The sequence below is a fragment of the Rhinolophus sinicus genome, chromosome 14 (genome assembly GCF_057876585.1).
Source record: "Rhinolophus sinicus isolate RSI-liver-muscle chromosome 14, RSI-T2T, whole genome shotgun sequence".
Taxonomy (NCBI): domain Eukaryota; kingdom Metazoa; phylum Chordata; class Mammalia; order Chiroptera; family Rhinolophidae; genus Rhinolophus; species Rhinolophus sinicus.
Window position 1 is genome coordinate 128,283,781 of NC_142514.1, and position 19,393 is coordinate 128,303,173.

Genomic DNA, 19,393 nt, shown 5'->3' on the forward strand with positions numbered 1-19,393 from the left:
TCAGTAAATACTGACTCTTAACAATTACCTTGCTTGGTCTCACACCAAAGCTCTTCCAGTTGTTCATACACAAAAAAATGTTAAGAAAAATTCCTGTTGGAAAACTACTCATCTGTCTTTAGGAAGAATAAATTATTTTTGTCTGAAAATTCCCCAGTCCTGAAGTAGAAGCCAATAGCTTTTAATTAATGCTTTACTGCAATGTTTCTTTAGGCTGATACTGTTCTTGTATGGAGACCCTGCTTCTTGTCAATATTTTGTTCCTCCCTGAAAAGTTTCCCCTGTTGAGGATGTTGTGCAAGGCTGTGAATCACCTTCGAATTAGTTTTAAAATCTGTCTCTTCCTGGGTTTCTATTGATTGTGAAACAAACAGCAAAGCTGAAGGAAAGCACACATCGAAAAGGCAATGGCTTAAGATGATTCATTGCTGAAAACAAGTTCTCATAAGTGGGATTAAAATACATCCTATGGGAATTCTGTGGAAGCTAAATAAAAGGCTTTACTCAATACAAAGTTTAATGCATTTCCATAATATTGCTATGCTGTAATTTATTAAACTATTCTCCAGTGGTTTGTTTGTTCTTGTTTTGTTCTTGCTATTTTCTGTAACACTGAAGGGGACAGTCTTTGTACAGAAGACGTTGAGCTGCTGTTGAATTATTTCTTTAGAATAAAATCCTATGAATAGAATTCCTGGGTCAGTTTAGCTGATTCTTTATATTTTAATTGCTTATTTGCATTGCTTCCCACCTGTCAACTTCTACTTTCCTTTTATTTTATAGAGGACAGAGCAATATGTTCCCTGGCAGCTTCTCAAATACTTTCGCAACTTATGTTCAATTCTGACATTACTTTCTGGGCATATTAATCATGCTCAATTTTTGTTTTGAATCTGAAATCTTTGAATGAATCAACTTGACATTTCAAGTATGGGCAAAGCTGTTTTATTCTGTGTGTAGAGACCACAAGATCTGCTGGAACACGTAGTAAACCATCCTAATGTAGTTTCTTACATGTAGACAAATAGAGGGCAGAAGGGTGAGATTGAAACAAGGTATTTGGCAATACTACATTGTAACATTGAACTAGAGTAGGTGACTCTTTACCTCTAAATGGAAGATTCATAAGGATTTATCTTCTGTCTTCTAGAATTCTGCTTTGATCAATTCGACTTGAAAGGTTGACTTGGGCTTTCCTTCAGCTCTCTTTGTAACACCTTATGGTTGTTGAAATATTCTACCACCTCATCCTGTCTGTCTTCTGATATCACACAGTATCCTGCACACCTGACAATCAGTTCTCAGAGATACCTTTTTTACAGCCTTCGGTGTTTTGTGTATTCCTGTGTGGTTAAACTCCAGTCAGAGGAATGGCAGTCTGCTTACATGGTTAGCAAGGGGCCTGAAGGGTGATTATTCCACCTGGCCATTGTGAAGTAAAATTTGACCTTTGAAAAAAAATAAGTTTATATTGTGCTCCAAGCCTCGTTCCACTAAGCATGCACTATTTCCTTCATGTATGACCTTCTCAGTCTCTCAGATGAGTTATCAGATTATTTAGGTAAGCTTTTTCAGCATAAAAATGAAGAAAAAAGTGAAGTGTTAATAAAGAGCATGAGGTTTGGAAGTAAAACATCTGGTTTCTAACCCCGTTTCTGTGACTTACAATTTATGGGGCCTTGGCCAGACAATGAAGCTTCCTAAGCCACAGGTTCCTTCTCTGAGGGATGTGGATAATAATCACATTACTGAGTTTGTTGAGATAATAAAGTGGTATAGGAAAAGCCTTCTATAATGTTTGAAAAGCTCTTCAAATGTATATATTTCTCTCCTTACTTTATCACTGCCAGGAACCAAAATTAGGTAGTCCTGAAGATAACATGGCAATAAATCTGAAACATAAAATGCATTATGCTGTACTCTCCTGCATACATTCTAAAATTAGAAATTGTTTCTTGGCGATTGCTAAAGCTGTCACCTATGGGTAGGTGCTTGATCTGAACTTTGCCTGCCCGGAGTCCAAAAGCTGAGGTCTAGGTTGGTCTTTGAGGAACCAACATGGAACAACATGGGAACATGGTTGCATGTGTCCAAAGCTGATAGAAATGTTCATAGTGGTACAAAGAAATGGAAACAAAGATTGCAACAAAGTCAAGATTGAAAACTAAGGGCAGAAATGTACTGTCCAAAGCCAGGGGAACAAAGGGAAAGGGAGAACTAAGAAACAAAAACTGGCTCCAAAAGTTTGCTGTCATGGGCTCAGGACTATGATGGCACCTGGAAGAGAATTCCAAAATCGCCACTGAGTACAGCCAGGACCACTGTACATGGATCCATAACTGACTAGGTAAGGGGTAAGCAATAGTGATGCAGAATTTTGTTTTCTTCATTTGGTTTTCTTAATCCTTTTTTAGTCTAGTGACATGAAAGGTAATTGAGAGAAATCTTCGACAAATACATGCAGGCCAATGCCAATTCTGCAAACATAAGTGACCAAAAGCTTTATCAAAGTATGTACTTACAAGTGTTTTGACTTGCGATAGCTCCCCCTGGCTAATCAGTTTGAGATCAAAGCCAAACCCATAGTAACTGGTTATTTGGGGTTCCTGGACCCAATTGCAATGTGGTGGTAGAAGGCTTCCACACACCGACAAGCAATTCTCCGACACCAGCTTGTGTCCTGTAATTCAACTCAATTCTGACACTATCTAGCTGGAGATATCATTAGATCCCACAGATTAAGGATTCAGTCCTACAAGAAAGCACCACCTGCTTCACATATCAGTCCTAAACCCAGGATATCACCTGTGCTTCTGATCAACTGGCTATAAATCAGAGATTCCCTCAACCCCCAGACCCCTACCCCCAAAACCTCCACCATCCCAGTTTGATTAATTCACTAGAATGGCTCACAGGATGCAGAGAATCATTTTAGTTACTAGGTCACTGGTTTATTGTAAAATGGTATAATGTAGGAACAGCCAAATAAGAGATGTATAGGACAAGGTATGGGGACCGGGCATGGAGCTTCCACGCCCTCTCCACCTGCCCTTCTCTCCCAGCATCTCCATGTGTTCATCAACCCAGAAGATACCTGTATCACTCTCAGCACTTGGGAAATTCCAAAGGTTTTGAAAGCTTTGAACCAGGAGCTATGGTCATTAGATTGACCAAATATTTTTTTATAATTATTTTCCTTACAATATCACACTGGTTATGACTATAATTAGCATAGCTTCCAGTAAGTGAGCAGTGATGTTTGTCCCATGGTTATGAGAGCCAATTGTTTAGGTATTCTCTACGAGTAAAATGAGGATTATTGAGAAAACAATGCTTTGTTTTACCCAGTCTGGTTCCCTCTCTTTTTTCTATACAACCTAACTGTATGAAGACCCTCAAACTTTTTTATATACAATAGTATGTATAAAAAGGAATAATGCATATTTAAAAGAATATAAACAGTAAGGTAAAACTAAAATATTTGTCAGTAAGTTGCTTTTTTAGGGTCTTCATAAATACACACACACACACACACACACACACACACTCACACACACACACCTTATAAATATCCAAACCTAAGTAAATGTTATAAATAACTTTAGAAATTCTTAGGCTCAGCCTTGATAGGGGAAGTAATGAAAGCAAGATAAGAGGTAGGGGGATTTTGACATCAGAGAATCTAAAACCTAATTCAAAGTGTCTTACCTGATAAGGGAATTGGTCTCACATAAAAAGTTCTATGGTTAAAGAGGCCAATTCAGTGGTTCAGAGACATCGTCCAGAACTGACTCTCTTTTAATTTTTCAATTTTTTGGAATGTTGGCTTAGCTTTTTTTGTTCCTGAAACCTGGTTGTAGCATTGAGCATTGTCAGGTGTCATGTCCAGACAACTTTCCATGGCAAAAAGAAATCATGTTTTCCAGCTCAGGCTGGGAAAAAAAAAAAAAAAAAATTTCTCAGAAATCTCCAGAAGACCCTCTCTCATAATCACTGGCCAAAACTGATAAGCAAAATGGGGTTACATTGTCACCTTAGTCTAATCAGCACCTACCTCCTGAAGGTAAGAATGGGACAGCTTGTTATGAAGAATCTGGCCAATTGAAGGAGGGGCAAATACTTGTTTAAAAATGAGTATCTTTTATACTAACTTCCTGGCCTCAGTGTTTCACTTCCTGCCAGTCATTTTCCTTGTATCTATTGCTTACTCCATAAGCTTCCTGCCCAAAGTGACTTTTTCATTTTTCCACTCTGACTTTTACAAACCTTAAATTCCACCTATCCTACTCCCATTCCACTCCAATTTTATCAAGAGATCTAATGTCATTTTATATAAGCTTACTTCCCACCTGAAATTTTCCTCCTTCCCACCTGAAATTTTCCTCCTTCCCACCTGAAATTTTCCTCCTTCCCACCTGAAATTTTCCCCATAACGTGGTTCTACTTTTATTAATTCATTCATTCATGCATGCATTCATTAAACAAATATTATCACCTGTAATGAGCTTGGCAATGTCATAGGCACTCAAAAGATAGCAGTGAAGAAACAGTCCAAAATCCATGCCTTTATAGAGCTTACGTTCTTTTGAAGATTCTACTGGGGAAAAATTATACTAAAAAAAACAAATAAGTAAAATATAAACTATGTTGACCAAAAGTAGGAAACGGTGACAGGAAGAGTGGGGTCACAACTGCATTTTTAAGTAGGCTGGTCCTGGTAGGCTATTTTGTTTTAATTAAAGTTTATTGGGGTGACAATTGTTAGTAAAGTTACATAGGTTTTAGGTGTACAATTCTGTAATACATCATCTATATATCACATTGTGTGTTCACCACCCAGAGTCAGTTCCCCTTCCATCACCATATATTTGATCCCTTTTATCCTCATCTACCACTCTCCTCCCCCGCACCCTCTGGTAATCACTAAACTATTGTCTGTGTCTGTGAGATTTTTTTCTTCATTTATTTGTCTTGTTCCTTTGTTGTTTCAGTTTTATATACCACATATCAGTGAAATCATATGGTTCTCGACGTTTTCTGTCTGACTTATTTCGCTCAGCATTATAATCTCAAGATCCATCCATATTGTTGCAAATGGCGCTATTTCATCTTTTCTTATGGCAGAATAGTATTCCATTGTGTACATATACCACAACTTCTTTATCCAATCATCTGTCAAAGGACATTTTGGTTGTTTCCATGTCTTGGCCACAGTAAATAAAGCTGCAATAAATATCGAACCACATATATCTTTATGGATAAATGTTTTCAGATTTTTTGGGGTAGATACCCAGGAGAGGGATAGCTGGGTCGTATGGTCATTCTATTCTTAATTTTTTCAGGAACCTCCACACTGCCTTCCGTAGTGGCTGCACCAATCTGCATTCCCACCAACAGTGTATGAGGGTTCCTTTTTCTCCACAGCCTCTCCAACACTTGTTACTATTTGCCTTGTTGATGATAGCCATTCTGACTGGAGTGAGGTGATATCTCTTTGTGGTTTTTATTTGCATTTCTCTGATGATTAGTGATGCTGAGCATTTTTGCATATGTCTATTGACCATTTGTATGTCCTCTTTGGAGAAATGTCTCTTTAGGTCCTCTGCCCATTTTTCAATTGGATTGCTTATTTTGTTGTTGTTGTTGAGTTCTGTGATTTCCTTATACATTTTGAATATTAGACCCTTATTAGAGTCGTTGTTTGCAAAAATCTTCTCCCATTTGATTGGTTGCCTTTTTATTTTATCGATGGTTTCTTTTGCTGTGCAGAAGTTTTTTAGTTTGATATAGTCCCATTCATTTATTTTAGCTTTTACTTCCCTTGCCTTTGAGGTCAAATTCATAAAATCCTCTTTGAGCCCAAGGTCCATAAGTTTGGGTGCCTATGTTTTCTTCTATGCAGTTTATTGTTTCAGGTCTTATGTTTAGGTCTTTGATCCATTTTGAGTTAATTTTGGTACATGGTGACAAATAGCCATCTAGTTTCATTCTTTTGCACATGGTTTTCCAATTCTGCCAGCACCATTTATTGAAGAGGCTGTCTTTTCTCCATTGTGTTTTTGGCTTCATTGTTGAAAATTATCTGTCCATATTCATGTGGGTTTATTTCTGTGTTCTCAATTCTATTCCATTGGTCTGTGTGTCTATTTTTCTGCCAATACCATACTATTGCCCTGTAGTACAAGCTGAAGTCAGGGAGTATGATGCCTTCAGCATTGTTCTTTTTTCTTAAGATTGCTTTGGCAATTCAGGATCTTTTGTGGTTCCATACAAATCTGATGATATTTTGTTCTATTTCTTTAAAAGATGCCATTGGGATTTTGATGGGGATTGCATTAAATCTGTATATTACTTTGGGTAATACAGCCATTTTAACTATGTTGATTCTTCCAATAAATAAGCACAGAATGTCTTTCCATTTCTTTGTGTCTTCTACAATTTCTTAAAAAATGTCTTACAGTTTTCAGCATATAGGTCTTTCACATCCTTGGTTAACTTTATTCCTAGGTATTTTATTCTTTTTGTTGCAATTGCAGAAGAAATTGGTTTTTTTATTTGTTTGTTTCTGAGATTTCATTGTTAAGATATAGGAATGCAATGGACTTCTGTACTTTGATTTTGTAGCTGGCAATTTTACTGTATCCATTTATTGTTTCTAATAGCATTTTGGTGGAATCTTTAGGGTTTTCTATATATAGCATCATGTCATCCGCAAAAAGTGAGAATTTAACTTCTTCATTCCCAATTTGGTGCCTTTTATTCCTTTCTCTTGACTGATTGATCTGGCTAGGACTTCCAATACTATGTTGAAAAGCAGAGGTGATAGGGGACAGCCCTGTCATGTTCCTGAATGTAGAGTGAAGGGCTTCAGTTTTTCACTATTAATTTTGATATTAGCTGAGGGTTTGTCATATATGGCATTTATTATGTTGAGGTATTTTCGTTCTATACCCATTTTATTAAGTGTTTTAATCATAAATGGATGTTGTGTCTTGTTAAACGTTTTTTCTGCATCAATTGATATAATCATGATTTTTGTCCTTTATTTTGTTTATGTGGTGTATCACTTTGATCGATTTGTGTATGTTGAACCATTCTTGTGACCCTGAGATGAACCCCACTTGGTCGTGATGTATAATCTTTTTAATGCATTATTTCATTCAACTTGCTAGAATTTTGTTTATGATTTTTGCATCTGTATTCATCAGAGATACTGGTCTGTAATTTTCTGTTTTTATGTTATCCTTACTAGGTTTTGGTATCAGGGTAATGTTGGCCCCATAAAATGAGTTAGGGAGTATTGTCTCTTCTTCATTTTTTGGAAGAGTTTGAGTAGGACAGGTATTAGAGCCTTTTTGAATGTTTGGTAGAATTCACTTGTGAAGCCGTCTGGTCCCCGACTTTTGCCGATGGGAATCAGATAACTGATTCAATTTCCTTACTGGTGATCAGTCTACTTAGATTTTCCAATTCTTCATGGTTCAGCCTAGGAAGGCTATATGTTTCTAAGAACTTGTCCATTTCTTCTAGGTTATTGAATTTGGTGGCATGTAGCCCTTCATAAAAGTATTCTTGGATAATCCTTTGTATTTCTGTGGCATCCGTGATAACTTCCCCTCTTGCATTTCTGATTTTATTTATTTGTGTCTTTTCTCTTTTTATCTAACCCTTGAGTCTAGCCAAGAGTTTGTCAATTTTATTAATCTTTTCAATGAACCAGCTCTTTGTCGCATTAATTTTTTCTGTTGTCTTTTTGTTCTCTATTTCATTTAGTTCCGCTCTGATTTTTATTTCCTTCCTTCTACTGACTTTGGGTTTCATTTGTTCTTCTGTTGCTAGTTCTTCAAGGTGTAGCATGAGGTTATTTGTCTGTGATTTTTCTTCTTTCCTGAGATAGGCCTGTAATTATATAAATTTCCCTCTTAAAACTGCTCTCGCTGCATCCCCAACATTTTGGTAATATGTATTTTAATTCTTATTTGTTTCTATGTATCTTTTGATCTCTCCTCTTATTTCTTCTTTGACCCAGTTGTTCTTTAAAAGTATGTTGTTTAATCTCCATATATTTGTGGTTTTTCCTGCTTTCTTTTTGCAGTTGATATCCAATTTCAAAGCCTTGTGATCAGAGAATATGCTTGGTATGATTTCAATCTTATTAAATTTGCTGAGGTTAGTTTTATGTCACAATATATGGTCTATCCTTGAGAATGCCCCCTGTACACTAGAAAAGAATGTATAGCCTGATGTTCTAGGATGAAGTGCTCCTCTATGTCAATTATGTCCATTTCATCTAATGTGTCATGTAGGGCTGATGTTTATTTATTTTCTGTTTGGATGAACTATCCATAGCTGCCAATGATGTATTTAGGTCCCCTACTATAGTTTTATTTTTGTCAATTTCTCCCTTTGTTTTGGTCAAATTCTGTTAGTAGTTGCTTTTTATATTTCAGTGCTCCCTTATTGGGGGCATAAATATTGATGACTATTATGTCTTCTTGTTGTATAGTCCTCTGTATCATTATGAAGTGTCCATCTTTGTCTCTTGTTGCCTTCATCTGTTTCATCTGATATCAGTATAACTACACCTGCTTTTCTCTGAATACCATTTGCTTGGAGTGTCAATTTCCATCTTTTCACTTTGAGTCTATATTTGTCCTTATAGCTAAGATATGTCTCTTGAAGGCAGCATATGGTTGGGTTTAGTTGCTTGACCCAATCTGCTACTCTGTGCCTTTTTATTGGTGAATTCAGTCCATTTGCTTGTAGGGTGATTATTGATAAATGAAGATTTCCTATCATTCTATCTTTGGTTTTCTGGTAGGACTGTATCTCCATTGTTTCTTTGCTTTTTTGTTGCTATTATTTCAGTGTGGTGGTATTCTATGATTTTTCTCTCTGTTTCTTTTTTTTATGTTATATATTTCAGTTCTGGATTTTTTTTTTTTTTTTTTTTTTTTGAGTGGTTACTGTTAAGGTGGGAGGATGCTTGGTTTCTTCAGGCAACAAGATAAGTATGGTTGAAAGAAAGTGGGCAAGGGAGAAAAAAATTAAATTATAGGATCATAATGTAATAAAGTAATGGGGAAGGAGATTGTGTGGAACTTTTAAAAACATAAGAAATTTCTATTTTACTCAGAGCTGGGCAAGTAAGTGAGAGTTTTGAGCATAGCAGTGATATAACAGTATTTTTGTTTTGACAGGATTATTCTGGTTGCTGTGTGGAGGTTGGATTGGGTTGGGCTAGAATAAGGCGGTGTTAGTAAGGACAGAAGCAGGACCAGTTTAGGAAGCTATTACAATTTTCAAGCTAAGATATGATGATGGCTTGGACCAGAGGAGTATATAGAGGAAGAGGTAAGAAATGGTCAGAGTCTGGCTATGTATATATACTATTGAATTATGAAGTATAAGTGAAAAAAAATGTGTTTGTTCCTCCTTTTTTTATATAATTATTTTATCTGAAAACTCTGTACATTAGTTATTCCCTTTCCCCAAACATCTTTAATTCTTGTCCCTCTTTCTTGGTCTCTTGAGCTAAGACTACAAAGTCATGTCATTTTGCCATTACTGTTAAAAGCAAAACAAAACAAATCCCTTTGGCGATTTGATAACCTCTAAAGTTACCTTTCCATTTCATTCATTTATTCATCCATGCTCTCATTCACAGGCTGATTCACTCTGATCATTTTTTTTTTTAATTTTCTAGTCATCCAGGTTTATACTCAATCTTAGCCTTGAAACTGCCTTCTGGACTGCAATTTTGGTATAAAAATCCCTTATTGGGTTTTCTGTGACATTCAGAGTGACTTGTTCTATAATTGCTTCAAGCGTCCCTCATTTAGTCACTTACTTTTTCTTCACCTTATTGGTCAATAAAGACTCTTTTCTTTCCATATAATTTTTTTTTCTGCTCATGCCATACTTCCATTCTGAATAATAGCAAGTAGTTGAGGAAAAATAAGATTTAAATTTGCTTTGTAAATGGGATGCATTAATAATGGTTTAAATGAGACATTGCCTTGAAGAATGTCCTCCTACCTACTTACTCTCCAGCCTTACCCTCCTGCCCCATCAGTGTTCGTTCCATATTGAATTACTAAAGGTACACATAAAACATATATGAAATATGTAACATTTTCCATCTCCCTTTCATTGGCTTCTAAGAGAAATCATGTTGGTTTTTTTCTCTGAACACTTTAAAGAATGATAGATTGAGTAAAATATGTATACAATGGTTTCTACACAGATGAGGAGATATCTCCCTGTGGTTTTCACTGAACTGAATGATACCTAGCTTAGGAGTAGAAAAGGAGCTGGGTGTTAGGAGAATTCAGAAAATTTAACTCAATGCTCCTTCAAGAAGTAGAGTAAGGTACATAGTAAGAGTCAGTGTGGGAGAGAAGATGGTAAAAGAAAATTATATCTCAAGATAATCGTATCATTGGAAAGAAGAAAACCTTAAGCAGGACAAACCCTTGCCAAATTTGGAGTCAAGGAAATGTGCCCCTGGTACCTTCAGCTTTCTTCTTTTCTGTCGTTTTTTTCCCTTCACTGTTGAGGCCACTAGGATCCTTATGCTGTCTTCCTCCACTCATCTCTAACCATGTTCTCAGAGAGTCTGCAATATCTATGAGAAACATCTCTCCAAATACCCATGGGATATCTACTCACAGCAGCATTTGCATCATTAGCCTCCTCACTCATGGAGGGTGGAAAAATCTTTGTTCTTGACTTTAGGGGAAAGTGAAAGAATTCACCAATGGAATTTTCCCAGCATCTCATAAATAGTATCATGTTGGCAAATTCCACTTATACTTATTTGTTCTTTGTTTCATCCACTGGATTTTTCCTTTCCAAACCATTTGAAGGCTCTGTCTGTAACCCCTAGTTGATGATAAAGACCCTTCTTTATCTTGAACTATTCACCAAACACTCCATTTCCCATCTTTTCTTTAAATAAAACCTGGTTCTCTCCTAAGGGCATCCCTTCCTCTGTAGCCCTTTCAGATAAGTTTATTATTCTTCCATATCACACATTCATCAAAGCACAGAGGTGGGGGTCAGCAACTCAATGCTGCATTTAAACAGATTCCATATCTCACTCATAGAAATGGAAACACTGAAATCTCTGCTTCCTTGGAGGCTCCTGACATCTAGTTATCCCTCCATCTTTCAACTTTCTTTATAATTACTATTTACTGCCAACTTCCTAGTAAAGAACTTCTGTCCACCTCAAGCTGTGCTATAGTTTTGGATTACATTAGTGCCTGTGTATAGGGCAACCCATCATTATGTTCTTATCTTTCAATTCTAGTGATTGAATTTAATGCAATTAGAATCATCATTTTAGCCACCCTATCTCTGATAAACTTGTTATTACCTGAATCTCCCTCACATAAGGAATCTTTTCTTCCAACATCAAACTCTCCCCTTTCCTTCCAGCTTCTGGCATCATCCCCCAACGTCTGCCATTTCACCTAATGTACATGTTTTTTTCTTGAATTCTTCATTTTATTCTAGTCTGTCATCTCATTCTAGACTCATTTATCCATTCTGGGCCACATAGTCTATATAGAAATTTCAGTAATCCAATGTTTAGTAGGTATTGGTAGGGAAAGAGGAAAGGGAGTGAAGAAATTGAATTTTTGATTCATATCATTTTGGAGAAATTACATTTTCTATTTAATCCTGAGTGATTCTTTCCCCCACATCTTTTAAATTCACCAGATAAATGTGAGCTCTTACAGATCTGAGTAAGAGGAGCTAGAGCTTCCTGGACAAAGGAGGTACAAATAGAACAAAAAAACAAAAAAAATCTTCACGGAAGGTAGCTGAAGCTAATGTCAGAACAACTCACTCTTAAATTTGTTTAAAGTATTGTGACAATTTTTCATGCCAAGGTTTTGGCCCAGAAACCAAAGTGTCAGTGCTCTATGGAACACAAATCTAGAGTTCTGGAAACTGTAAAAAATAAATTAGCAGATTCAAGAACTCTGAAATCAGTACCTGGCATACAGTATGTACTCAGTAAATGCTTTGAGAGAATCCTTACGAGTTTTTGAACAAGTAGGATGATGACGTCTATAAGCCCCTCTCTCCACTGACTCCATATTCTACACGCTTTCTATAAGCGCTTCAACCACTGTCACGGTATTTGCAACCATCTGCATGCTGGTGGCTCCCCAGTGTGGAACAGTTCCCTAACTTCCAGATACTTATACCCACATGTCTACTGAATTTGTCCACTTGGATATCCCAGCAGCACCTGACACTCAATATTCCAAAATGAAGCTTTTTATTTCTATCCCCAAATATACTCTTTCTCCTGTGTTTTCTTAACTTAGTTAAGTGCACCCCTCAAGGCAGTAACTGGCGTAACATGCCACACATCTCTGTCTTACACTCATGATCCAATAAATCCTCCCACATATTTTCAAAACTGTTCTCCACTCTTCGTCCATAACATCACTGCAGTGAGGCCTTATATCCTCATCTCTCACATGGACTATTGTAGTAGTATGAGTTTCTCTAGCTCTAGTTTTGCTCCCTCAAGTCCATAGTATTTTATCTAAATATCAATTCTGACCACACTTTTTTCTTAGCTTAAAGATATCACAGTGGAATCTCATAACCTACAAGATAAATTCATCCATAAGTTCTGTTTTACATGTGTCTCCACCCACACTGCCCATTTTACCTTGTCTTATTTTATGCTTGATTACTATAAAAAACACTGTTTCCCCATACACACCGTGCTGCTAAGCCTGTCCATGTGTTCACTCTCGATTTTCTATCCTATCTATCGACCTAGCTATCTTTTCACACGGGATTCCTACTCATCTTTCAAGATTTCTCTTAGGCATCATGTCTTACTGACATTTTCCCTGCCATTCTAGTATGGTTTAGGTAGACCTTCTTGTATTTGTTTCTATAATAAAACTTCTCATATTGTTTAAAAATGATCTGTTACATTTCGTCCTCCCACTCTATATTATGCACTTATCAATGTCATAAACTTACCCACCTGCTCCTTGTCACAGTGGAGTATTCAGTAAATGATTTGTATGATGTAAATTAAACATATATAGAACATCTGTAGGAACCCAAATGAGGGAACAAAATTTGAAATCCTATACTCGATCCTCCATTGGTTGTCTGTTAACTATACTACACATTTGCAAATTGGGGTCAAGGAGAGAAAAGGTAAATAATAAGCCTTCAAAGTTATGTTTCTAAAGTTATTGACATTGTTACTTAGAACTTTAATGGAAGATAAGCTTTGGAATCAGAGAGGCCCAATTTCTAATCTTAGGTTCCCAACTCATGAACGGTGTGAGCTTGGGCTTACTGACATGGATCCTCAATGTCCATTCCTTTGGAATGAGGATAATAGCACCTACTATGTAGGGTAGTTCTAAGAATTGAGGATAATGTACAGAAAACCCGGCACAGTCAATATTCTGTTATTATTATTATTCCTATTGTGACTTTGGATATATTTATAGTAAACTAAGCATTTTATTTGAAAAGTGAGTTAGTATTATACAGCATATAAAGTAGTGCCCCACAAGTATGTGTGTGCAGATGTGTGTGTATGTGTGTGTTGTGTATATATATTAGTAAGTGCTTAAAAGATATATAAATTTATTATATAAAAAATAATTTAATTGATATAAGCTATACATTCAGAAAAGCTTAAACTATTTTTAATTGATATTCCTATTTTCTGAAATAAACCCATAGAAAGAATTGAACATCTGTGGTGGAGACTATAAAAGCACTGTGAGGTACTTGAAACAGCGCATTATTGATGAATAGAATAATGAATAAGTGAATGAATAAAAATGTGTCTGGTGAATGTAATTAAGCTGTAATCATAGCTATAGACAAAAAGGGTCCCATCCAAAAGCAAAGATGAGCTTTCTGAATTTAAAATGACATTTTCACCCTACTTTGAATACAAGAACTACTTGAAAGTTTCAAAAAGTCTAATGTACCTCTTGCTTTATTGGAATAAGTCAGGATTTATATATTTTTTTAGTGTTTTGTTTTGTTTTATAAAAGCTTTTACCAAAGGTGGTTGGTTTTTGATAGGATGTTCGGGATCTATTTCATAATCAGTGTCACTTGGCAGAATGTGTATGTATACGAGACAGAAAGAAAGAGAAGGCTAATGAGGATGAAGAGTACCCATGTCCTAACTTATAAGAAAGATTTAAATTAACTGGCAATTACCCTAACAGAAGATATTAAAAAATACTTTAAGAACCCCTTTGAATGACCACCAGTAACTCCATTCTATTAATATTAACTTTGTTTTAATTTAAGCTATTGAGCAGCATTCTGATTGTGCAACCCTATTCACAAAAAAGCACAAAATGTTGTCTATTGACATGCGGGATGCCATCCAATGATTGGTACTTCACAAGAAATCCCCTCCTAAGGTATTTGCTTTTGTAAAATAAAGGTTCCTCAATCTGGTTTGGTCTGATGCTGTACCTCTTCTAGCCAAGTCTTTAAGTTCTCTTCCTCTCTTCTTTATGATCTAGACCTAAAGTTACTGTCTTCTTCCCTTCCTCTCCCTAACTACTCTGTGAGCTCTGTGAGGGAGGGCCTGTGCATTATTCATTGCCAGGATAAAGCCCATTGCCTAGAATTTAATCGATGCTCAAATCATGTCTGGTGAACAAGGTAATCCATTCCACCCATTTGGCTTGATTTAATGAGCCATTTTCAATCAAATACTAAATATTTTTAATATATCTGAAGAGAAAAAAAACAAATTAAGAGGAAGGCCTCTATCCCAGGACTAATAATGATTTTAATTTTGTTGCATTTTTTTTAAATTTAATATCAATTCGAGACAGCAGGAAAAGAAACTTTTTTGAAAAGTTTAACAAGCCTTCTGACAATAAGTCACTTTATCACTGCCTGTTGAATACTGGGAATGTGTATGAAGTGACATCATGCCAGGCTCCAGTTTTAGAAGTGAAAAACATAATAAACTTTCAGTGTCTTGGGCCCCTGCAAGCTCTACTGGCAGTTATTCTCTACTGACTAGGCTTCTGACTTTGGTCAAGTCAGCTAAGGAAATCTAAGTTTCCTCATTTGGAGAATGGGGGCACAACAGTGCTTCTTTACCCCACAGATTTAAAGTGATGAATAAAAAAGAGATTATTTCTGTGAAAACGTGTTGGTTTTGAAAACTGTCAATCAAATATAAGAGCTCATCTTGATGCATGTAGCAGACTAATGTTGGGAATCTCGTAACTTGTTTTAGATGAAACAGCTAGTACCTTCCAGGTGTGGTGAATTGCCCATTCTGAGGCAAAAGCTGTTTTGAGCCACCCTCTACAATGCAGGCAGCTCATTACTGACTCTCAAACTTCAGCTTAATGGTTGTATAAATCTCTTAAATCCAAGGAACATATTTTCCCTTTTGGAATCCTCAGTCTCTAATATAATGCTTAGACATACGAGGTGAGACCAAAAAATATGGTGACTATTTAAATTTTTAAAAAAATATTCTAGGAAGAGACATAGTGCCATTAATCCCCCTCAAAACACTCCCCCTCACTTCGAACACACTCATCCCATCCTTCTTGCCACTTTCTGAAGCTGTTCTGGAAGTCCTCTTTCATGAGTGTCTTTAGTTACACTGTCCTGGCTGCCTCAATGTCCTGAATCAATTCAAAACGTTTACCTTTCATGGCCATTTTGACTTTGGGGAAGAGCCAGAAATCGCACAGTGCCCTATCTGGTGAATACAGTGGATGAGGACACACTGTAATGTTTTTATTTGACAGCAATTGCCCTACCAGAAGTGATGTGTGATAGGGAGCATTGTCGTGATGGAGGATGAAGTAAAGACACTCATGAAAGAGGATTTTCAAAACTGCTTCAGAGAGTGACAAGAATGATGGGATAAGTGTGTTCAAAGAGAAGAGAAGTATTTTGAGGGGGATTAATGGCAATGTGTCTTTTTACTGTAATTTTTTCTTTAATTTGAACATTCACCATATCTTTTGATCACACTTCATAGTAACACTCAGTGAAGGTTCGTTAATGACAAAAATGATTTTAAAAAAACAAAACTGATAATGGCAAGCAACATATCATAATGGCTAAAAGTCTGGGTTTTAAATTTAGACTCCCTGTGTTCAAAATCCTTGATCAATCTACGTCAGCCTTACAATCTTAGGCTGCTTCTTCAATAAAATGGATATAATAAGAGTCTGTGCTACAGGGTTGTTGCCAGGATTAATTTTAGTTAACATTGTAGCACCATGTCTGGCACATGGTAAACAATAAATACTAACTTATTGATAGTCATCTTTTTCTTAGATGCTAAGGATTGCATTCCTTTTACCATTGACTATTAAATGTGATGAATTCACAGATTAATAAGCAATGTAAAAGGGTAAACCAAGAAGTAACAAAATCATCCCCAATGTTATCCATATACCATCTAGTCATCTGATAAAGTATCACAGGGCAGCCGTTGCAGTGAAAAGCAGTAGCCCCTGTCTGGGCATGGGGCAACCCTCTGCAGCCACAGCTATTCCTCAGCCTGGCCAGTTAAGCATACAATCACATCTTTCTGTTTGCTCCTGTCCTTGTTCATGCTCACCAGGTACAAAGACAGGAGACTGGCCCAGCACAAGTCGGAAATAGAGTGTTTCACCCCCAAAGGGAGTATGGGGAATGGTGGGAGAGCAACAATGAGCAGGTAAGCAAACTGTGAGTGGCCTGAGGTGGTGTGAACTAAATGTACGCAAGCTAGAGAACAGGTGGCTCCCTGGTCTGGGTCCTCACTCAACTGTGCATCCTATACAGTGTGTCCAACCTGGGCCACCACTGGTTCTCTGTGTGTGTTTGATTTGCAAATCCCATGCCATCCTCGTGTGAAGTTATGGGAGCCTCCTGTCCCAGATGCTGCTATTCCCAGGGTTGTACGCTTTGCATGCCTGAAGCCGTAGCTCACAGTCAGTTCTCCAATGGATTTGGACGTATCGGTCAATTGCTTCTGGAGTTTGCAAAGTGGAAGAGACTGGAGGAAATTCACATTTCAGGATTATCCAATTACTTAGGAAAGCCAATACAAAAGCCTAGGACTGGTTTTGAGGGAAGGGCTGCAATGAAGGGAAGAATCCAGCTCCTGATCCCAGACAACCTGGAAATTAATCTGACTTAGAGTGTAACATCACCTCACAGCGAAGGGCAAATGCCATGCCAATCTAGTAAACTGTAGAGGCAAGAGGCTTCTCATGAACCAAAATCAGGAAAGCTCGTCCTCCTCTAGCCACCGTAGCTTTGCATCTCCTTTACTTCTCTGTGTGTGGTGGTGAATACCCCCTGCTGCTGCGCTGTGCATGTTCCTTCATACCAGGCATTCCCAACTGAGCTGTGCCCAGTAAACTGGGATATTTGGAACTAGAAGCATCAACTGAGCTGTGTTGCATGAAATTATCGTGCTTTATTGCATGGGACTGGGTTTCAAGAAAAGGGCTCTGGAGAGAAAGACTGTCAAGATTGGCATTAAACAGTTCCAGATCGCTGGAGGAGCCTAGAGGTTGGGGAATCACTCTCCGTGAACTAACCCTCCACCTCTAATTGGTTGTGGCATTTCCCGACCCATCTGTGGTACAGAGGTGTGGAAAGGAGGCTCTTGCCAATCATCCTGGATTAAAGTAAAGGAGAAATGCAGAACGTAGAGAGTGTATATATGTATGTGTGCACATGTGCTGAAAGCAGAGCTTGAGAGCCAACGGCATAACAAGAACATAATCCTGTTGAATTCTGTTGAACTTTGTATTTGCTTCCCCAAACACTGGATTTGCTTCCTCAGTAGGGGACTCTTTCTGGTTTTCAAAATAATGTCTAACTTTCTCCAAAGACCACTGCAGTGCACAACTTCTGAGGAACCATTCACATGGCAGTGTGTGAAAATGGTGCCCGGAACTGTGCGGTATACATCCTGAGCAATCATTCATCGCAGCTCTGGCTAAAGTTTGGCCAACTTCATCCATGGCTCCCACAGAAAAGGCAATGACAGCATGTGTATGTCTGTAGGTATACATGTGTGCACATTAGTGTACCTGATGGCCTTATGCCCATGATTCCATCGTACAGCTATCGCTGGATCTCAGTGTGTCTGGTATATAAGCCTCAATAGATTATTTTGTGGGAGTAAATCAATAGACTGTTCCTGGGGCTCCTGGTTTCCTTCCATCCAGATATGACAAAGTATCATAATTCCTGTCTTTCAAAATCAGTCAAACAACACCGAAGTTGGTTGGATAAGGTAAAAATGACTGCATCAGATGTGTGCTGGGACTCTGTCCAGGGTGACTTTTGATTTGAGGCAATTATCTATAATTGGACTGGAGTTCCCAAACCTAGCAAACTCGGGCTGCCTATCAAACATGCTGAGGCAAAATCCTGGGCAGTACAACTTAGAAATCTATAGTGTTACATGTTCCCTAGGTCATTCTGATTTAACCAGTCTATAAACTGATATTTAGGAATAATCCATTCATCTAGGAGATGACATGGAGCTGTTCATGGCAAACGTTAGGTCTCAATTCTGTCATGTGGTGGTCTTGGGAGTGTTTCATCAATGCTTGGAACTCTCAGATCTGATCAGCACGATTCAATTTGCTCAAGGCTTTCTTGATTGAGAATGGGGAAGGAGGGGACAAAAGACAGAAGACAGTGGGACACAGAGGGTAAGGGGACCCCAGATCAGACAGACCAAACTTCCTTGGGTCAGGTCTAGATCTACAGAGGTAGACATTCAACGTGTCTACACAGGGAATGGTACAAGTTTCTCTACAACAGCAAGATACCATTTAGCTTGTGTTTCCTCACTTGTTTAGATATAGAGTCAAGGCAATATCAAGGCTTATTACATGGCTATGTCCTTTGGAGGCAGAGGGAAATAGAACATACTGTAGTAAAGACAGTTCTGTTGGAGTAACTTCCTCTGCCCTACAGATAAGCATAGTTACTTGGGAACAAATGGTCTTCTCTTCCTACTTTTTCTTCCTTCCCATTTATTTAACATGAAATAAAAACTGACAATGAGAGAGAAAGAATGTGTGGGAGAGGGAAAGAGTCCTTCAGTGCTCTATGAGAGCTTTCCATTAGGGAGGAGAAAAGGCCTGGAGACATACGAAAGAGAGGCCAACATTTCTAAGGCCTTCAAATCTTTTTTTTCAACTTCATATTTGTTTATATAAACACACACACACAATGACATTTATCCAGGAGAAATAAGTTTAAAATGAACATTAAGAGAAAAGCTATCAGAGAGGAGCCAACTGCAATGTAAATCATTTCTAATAAGAGGTTAGAGTAGCTAATTCCAATTCAGTGACTCTGGAATCGAATG

General features: G+C 37.5%; 1 protein-coding gene across 6 annotated transcripts in view; it reads left to right on the top strand.

The window, feature by feature from the left end:
- Nucleotides 1-19,393, top strand: part of GRM5 (glutamate metabotropic receptor 5) — a 457,668-nt gene that overhangs the window by 422,900 nt on the left and 15,375 nt on the right. For 4 of the 6 annotated variants that reach the window (XR_012497441.2, XR_012497443.2, XR_012497442.2 and 1 more), the window contains exon 9: nt 16,634-16,729. The exons of the other annotated variants lie outside the window; for them this stretch is intronic. Coding sequence is in view for 1 of the 4 variants with exons in the window: in XM_074335623.2 (XP_074191724.1) it covers nt 16,634-16,729 (96 nt within the window). In the remaining 3 variants the exon portion in view is untranslated. The remainder of the gene's footprint in view (nt 1-16,633; nt 16,730-19,393) is intronic. 6 annotated transcript variants of the gene reach the window in all.